At 56.6% G+C, this 6,493-nt stretch overlaps 1 protein-coding gene across 1 annotated transcript in view; it reads right to left on the bottom strand.

Moving 5' to 3' along the window:
• The window catches only part of Mdfi (MyoD family inhibitor), a 14,429-nt gene extending 9,389 nt beyond the window's left edge, over positions 1-5,040 (bottom strand). The window contains exon 1 of the mRNA XM_005359698.2: positions 4,830-5,040. Coding sequence (XP_005359755.1) covers positions 4,830-4,905 — 76 coding nt within the window. The 5' untranslated portion in view covers positions 4,906-5,040. The remainder of the gene's footprint in view (positions 1-4,829) is intronic.
• Between the last annotated feature and the right edge of the window lie 1,453 nt (positions 5,041-6,493).

Raw genomic sequence — 6,493 nt, 5'->3', positions numbered from 1 at the left:
GGGGAGGGAGGCTACACAGATGGGGGAAGGGGGAAAACAGCAGAGATGTCCAAAGATAAGAGATCAGAATCCAATCCACCCTGTACACACCAGAAAGGGATGGAGACAAAGGAAGGTCCTGCCAATGGAAATGGGTTCCATTACAGAGAACAGAGACGAGCTTCCATAGATGTCCTCTGAGCTGTCTTCAGATGACAGCCATAGAGGGAGATAAACAGAGCCGTCCATGGAGATGTGGGCACTTGGATCTGGGAATCAAAAGCTGGAGGTAGGCCTAAGTGTGCTCCCGTGTCTAGCCACCTCACTGGCTGCTGAGCCCGAGACCCTCTTAACAGCCCCTAGTTCCTCTTGGCCATGCAGACACAAATCCCAGAGGCCTACTGGGTAGCACAGACACTGCAGACCCAAGTAGGCGTGCTTCTGCCTGCCCAGGGCAAACCACAGGCCTCATCACAGATAGGAGCTGGGGCAGAGAGTAGGAGGTGCAAGGGCCCAGGAAGCTTCTGCGTTAGGTCCTAGCTCAAAGCTGCAGCCGGGTATTTATAAGGGTTGGCGAGGAAGAGGACTGGGCGAGCACTCAGTTAAAGCATTTGTTTGACATGAAAACAACAACCCTGGTTGCTATTCCCAGCACTGCCAAAAACCCAAAACCCCAAAACAAAAACAGTGATAGCTCTTTCATCCCGTGAGTGGTACCAATGGGGTGTGGTATCACTTACGTGTACTCCCAACTCTTGGGTGGTGGAGGCCAGAGGATCAAAAGTTCAAGGCCAGCCTTGGTTACAAAGCTAGTTCAAGGCCAGTCTGGGCCCCAGGAGAGACCAACTCTTTTAAAAAAAGTTTTAAAGCCAGGTGGCGGCACACACCTTTAATCCCCAGCACTCTGTGGGTTCAAGACCAGCCTGGTCTACAGAGTGAGTTGCAGGACAGTCAGGGCTCTCCTCACAGGTTTACACTGAGAAACCTTATCCCAACAAACAAAAACAACAACAGAAAATAAATTTTAAAAGCCTATAGGAGTGTGTGTGTGTGTGTGTGCGCGCACACACGTGTGCACTGTCAGTAGGTACTCTGGAGAAGGCAGTAGCCACTGAGTCTTAAACAATCGTGGGGGAGGGGTGTTTGAGAAGAGCAATGGGATCAAGACCCCAGAACCACAGTTCAGTGGGAATGAGGGAGCGCACGCTGTTTGGTGCTTCTGAGGTTGGGAGCCTGCAACAGCAGCTGCTCATTAAAGGCCCTTGGCTTCCCAGACTTTCTCCTGAGGTCACAGAGTGCACAGTCCTGTACAGACAGAGCCAAGATTCCTGCTTTTTTGCCCCCCAGGGCTTGAGAAGGAGAAAGACAATAAAGAGGGTTTAAGGCCATGGGAGTCCTTTCACCTGGGTGTCTCTCCTCACAGACACTACAAGGCTGGTGACCCAGATGGAACAGAAGCTTCTAGAGAGACCAGACCATGGCCTGAGGGACACAGAGGGGCAGACCTCCTGAAACTAGGAAGGTCACAGTGGGGGCAGAGGAGGGAGACAGGCCAGCAGAACAGGGAGGAAAGGGCGGAGTCAGGAAGATTGCTCTGGAGATGCTGCCCCAGAGGACCTGGGCCCCAGGACGCGGCTGGGACGGAAGAGCCAGGGCACACGTGGGCTGAAGACTCCCAGACTGAGAAGCTAAAGAGCCCAGTTTTCCCTCTGTGACCAAAAGACTCCTCGTCCTGCATGGAGAAGAGAGAGAGCATCTTGAAGGAGACTCTCCTGACGTGTGTGTGTGTGTGTGTGTGTGTGTGTGTGTGTGTGTGTGTGTGTGTGCAGGAGCGTAGAGGAGAGGTGTGGCTGGGAGAGGCCTGACATCTAAGCCACCCATCTGACCAGAGTGACATCACTATTGATTTACACAGTGAACTCAACATGCTAGTGTCCTGCACCTCTGGGTCCCTTCAACACGTGCTCCTCCCTAACACGGGGCGAGGCTCTGGTCTGCATGCCTCTCTAAAAAGAAGTGGAGAGAACTTTCCACATGCTCCACAGGAGAGGTGGGGAGACTCACTCCAGCAACAGGGACCTCACGATTCCCTCTGTCTGTCATCCACCAGATTTGGGGGGGGGGGGGTTCTTGGCCAGGAAGGAAGAGGAGAACCTCTTCCAGTGGAGATGGGTTCACTTCAAGCCTGGCCAGTTCCCATGTTCTGGAGCTCCAAGTCCGGCCCCCAGCATTGTCTTTGTGGACAGTGGATCTGGGCTCCCTGTACCTTGGGCTATGACTATCTCTGGAGAGAGAAGATCAGGACTTCAGGCCAGAGAGTGGTGGCTGATACCTCCCAGTCACTCTCAGTATGAGTAGATACTCAAGGCCTCTGTCACACATCTTTAGTCAATGGACAAAGGTCTTGTGTTCCAGGCACACTCGCCTGTCCAGGCCCCTGGGCCATCACAACAGCTTCTGGCCAGACTACCTGTGCTTATATAGTTGCTCTTGACTCCTTCCTGGCCAGCCGCAGCCTCATCTCTTCCTCCAGTAAGCCTCCTCTGTCACCTGTGATACCAGCGTGCCCTCTGCACAGCCTGTTACCAACAACTTGGCAATGAAGTTCTAGTTTCTGCTGCAAACTGGCCCCTTGTCTGTCACCTTCCCTGTGGAGGTCTGCATGTTTGTGGTTGAGTGTTGGAGTTCAGAATGGCTCAGGTTTGGGAAGGAGAAAGAGGGGCCACATGAAGGATTATGGGCGACATCTGACTTTGAACCCCACGGAGACCAGAGATGGTGGGCTATTTTGATGTCCAGTTAGCGAGGCCCGCACCATGAAGAGGACTGGAGAGGATGTGAGCTGCTAGCTATGTTCAGTCCAGTTGTTTTATTTTAGGTCCAAGGGCTCCAATTCCCAGGAAATTGAATTTAGAGCCACGGGTAGAAATTCGACGCCCCAGTGCTAGGCAGAAATCTTGTGGCTTAGGGAGCCAGGCTCTTGGGGCTCTCAGGAATGGGCGGGGGAGAGGCCAGAGTGTGAGTACTTGGCCACCCGCCCTAACCACAGCTGCCCTGAGTCCTCTTGTGCCCTGTCTGTATCTTGGAACCCTGAAAGAGGAGGCATGTCACACCCTGGCTGTCCTGCCAGCAGCTTCCACTCTGGGGACAATGCTGTGGCCTCTCTGTTCTGTGAGCGCACAGGGAGCGTGGAGGGTTCTGGTCTCAGGGTCAGGCATCTGTGGGGTTCTGGCTGCATCTTCTGCGGTTTGGGCTTCCTGGGTAGCAGGCAGAACAGTACAGGACAGGACAAGTGTTACAAAAGCCACATTGTCTGGCCCAGTTCAGACTGGGGAGGGGGCTTGCTGGGACACTGGGGCCTCAAATTACAGCCCAGGCCTAAGACTTCCCGGCAATTCCCCCTGGACTCTGCGGCCTGTCTTGAGCACACGTTGCTCCCCTCCTCTTCTATTGGGTGGAGAGCAGGTCAGACAGGGGAGGGGGGTCTTGGAAGGAGATATCGGAGGAGAGAAAAACTGAATAAGTGAAGGAAGACAGCATGGAAAAGTGGGGGTGGGAGAAAGGCCAAGAGAGACAGAGACAGTTCCCAGACATGAAGGCCTCCCAGCCCCCAGTTTCCCACTGTCCTTCCAAGCCGAAGAAGCCTGGTCCTTGGAGGAGCATCTTCCCTTGAAGTCTAAGTAATTGTATCAAGAACTCTCCCAGAACAGGGACTTAGGGCTGATGAAGAAAGAGCACACACTATCTCCATTGGTCAGACATCCCTCTCAGGTTTTGGAGGCCCCCACGTCTACAGTTGTGAGGGGCCAGGCCAGGTATACAGGCAGCTGAGACCATTCCCCAAACAGACAAACCAGCTAGGGGGTCCAGGCTGGGAGTAGGGTGAGGAGACAGAGGCCAGAGAAGGGGGAAAGAAAGGACTTGTCTGAGACCCTGAGGGAACCTGAGGTCAAGCCTCGGATCTTCATTACTGAGACAGTCTGAGGAAAGGGAGAGTTTGGGTGTGAGGAAAACAGAGCCTCTGGCTGAGCCAGAATAAGGTTTTAAGTCAGAAAATCTGGGCCTACACTTTTGCACCCCGCCCCCTACCCACCCGACTCTAGCGGAATTTGCGCCTCCATAGAGATGTAGTTTTAGCCTTTGAGGACAAGGGACTAGGACGCTAGATTGGGAGGCCCCCACACAGCCTTCCTTCGTCTGTAGGGTCCTGGGAGAATCAGGGCAGTTTAGCCCCTGAGGTGGGGGAAGGGCTATTTCACTACGTTGGTAGGGTGTGTATGTGTGCCACGCTGGGTAGGGACTGGGCGGAGGGAACGGCAGCTAGCAAGGAGGGAAGGGGCCAGCTTCGTAGCCACTAGTTGCTGAAACAAAAGTTTGCAGAAAGCACTCTGCTTAGTTTGGGGGAAGGGAAGAAGAGAGACTCAGACGCCACCCACCCCCCACCCGCCACACACCCCGCCTAAGGCCCTCATAAATATTTACACACTGGGCAGAAATGGTTGAGACACAAATCCCAATATTATGGGCAGACGCCACGGCGTGTGTGCGTGTGCGTGTGTGTGTGTGTGTGTGTGTGTGTGTAGAGCTGGGGCTGGGGGGAGTTGGATCCAACTCCGCTCAGCCATGGCTGCGTGCTCCGGGCCGTTTCCTCCCCCTAGCCCTCTACTCCTTTCTACTCCCCTTGGACCAGGTCCCCAATACTCAGACTTCTCACCCTCACTCCCATCCAAGCTCCTGGGAGCTATCCGCCTGTGTGTCTGCTAGAGAACTAACAACCCCACCCCCCAAAAAAACCCTGTTAGTTTTCCACCCCACTCCGGTCCATCTTTACTTTCCATTCCTTCTCCTACCTGGGTCCAGGGTAGCGCTGGGGACTCCATGGGGCGCGTCGCACAGAGCAGAGCACTGACCGCTCACCTGGGACATCGGCCCGGGACCTGGAGAAAACAGCGCTCAGCGGGCAGGGCGGGCCTCCCCGGTTGTGCGTGGGGAACCGGGGACTGACTGGGGGTGCCCTAGCGCAGACTCGTGCAAGCTGTTCTCCCAGGCAGGTCACCGCGTGGACCCCTCCATGAGACACCTGGGTGTCGCCTGCGCCCCCTCCCCGCTCACTCGCTCTTGGCTCCCATTCCAGCGCCAGCTCGCACCCACCTAGCGCCCCTTCCTTCTTCCTTCTCTCTCTCCAGCCCCCTCGCTCCTCCCCTCTTCCCTGGCCCACCCTGTCCCCGCCCCCTCCTCGCTGGCTCGCCCCCCACGCATCCCCTCCCCCGTGCGGGGCTCGGCGCTGCCAGGGCAGGACACGTCTGTCCGCGGGGCGTCCGAGGCCCAAGCCCCCACAGGAAGCCAGCTCGTCTGGTTTCCTCTCCTCGCACAGAGCCAGGGGCTCCAGTCTCCCCAGATCTCCGCCTCCTCAGGCCGGGAGGACCTCGCGGGTTGCACAAAGGGGCTGCGTGTTTTTTTCCTTCTATCTTAAACTTTGCAAAAGTTTCCAGACTATCAAAAGAAAGAAGTCACTATCACCCTGGGACAAATGTCTGAATACTACTAGCCCACAAACTGCGTTGTCCCAGGATGAGAGCAACCTAGTTCCTCTGGCGCCTTTGTTCATGTCCTCGATTTCCACTAAGAAGCTGGGCGCCTGGAGTTTGGGGATCAGCCCGCCAGAAACTAGACCTCCGGGAAATCCAATTGGTGTCTCATCAGCCTCCCTATCCCATAGCCAGAAGCATCCCCAGTACCCTGCCATCCCCGCCAGCTGGACGTGGGAATTCGTTTCGGGGGGGGGGTTCTTTGGGCTCCAGGCAGGCACCCCAACTTCAAACACGAGGGTGAGTGTAGAAAGGGGTAAGGAGAGGTCAGTCTGTTGGCCTGGCTGGAATTGTAAACTCTGGCTGTGGGGAGGGGTTGTCACCAAGCAGGGTGTGTGTGTGTGGGGGGGGAGTTCGGAGACCCCCCCAGAGTGACCCCAGGACCCGATTCCGAGAACTTGTGGGCAGCCAGGTAGGGCTGGACAGGGACCCACACTGGTCCTGAGCTGCCTCAAGCCCGGCGTCTGAGTCGCTACCACCAGGGCTAATTAGGGAGGCGGCGGCGCCAGGCCACCTCCTCCCAACCCGCGTTACAACCTAGGGAAGCTGGGACGCCAGGGGGATGGACCTTCCCCCCACGGTCATCTCCCAGTCCTCGAAGTCACTACTTACAGCTCTCGTAGGTCTTCTGGGCGCCGTCGGAGCCAGGACCCGCGTGGCCCCCACGGCGCCCGCAGAATTCTCACCACCCTCGAGCCACGTCCAGGCGATGGACTGGAGGGACAGCTCTGAGAAGGAGGTGGGACGGGAAGGGTCCCACCCTGGATGCCTGGATGCTCGCCGCGGTGTGTGGGGGTCTTGGTTCGGTTCCCCAGAGCCCTCCGAGATCAGGCTGCTCTCTGGGTGAGAGCTTGGGTGCACTCCTCCTTCCTGGTACGGGCTGAGTCACCGCGACGCGCCCGCGGCTTGCAGGGCTTGGCGGCTGC

The sequence above is a fragment of the Microtus ochrogaster genome, linkage group LG2 (genome assembly GCF_000317375.1).
Source record: "Microtus ochrogaster isolate Prairie Vole_2 linkage group LG2, MicOch1.0, whole genome shotgun sequence".
Classification (NCBI taxonomy): Eukaryota; Metazoa; Chordata; class Mammalia; order Rodentia; family Cricetidae; genus Microtus; species Microtus ochrogaster.
Note: the sequence above shows the minus strand (reverse complement) of the source record. Positions and strands in the feature narration are given on the sequence as shown.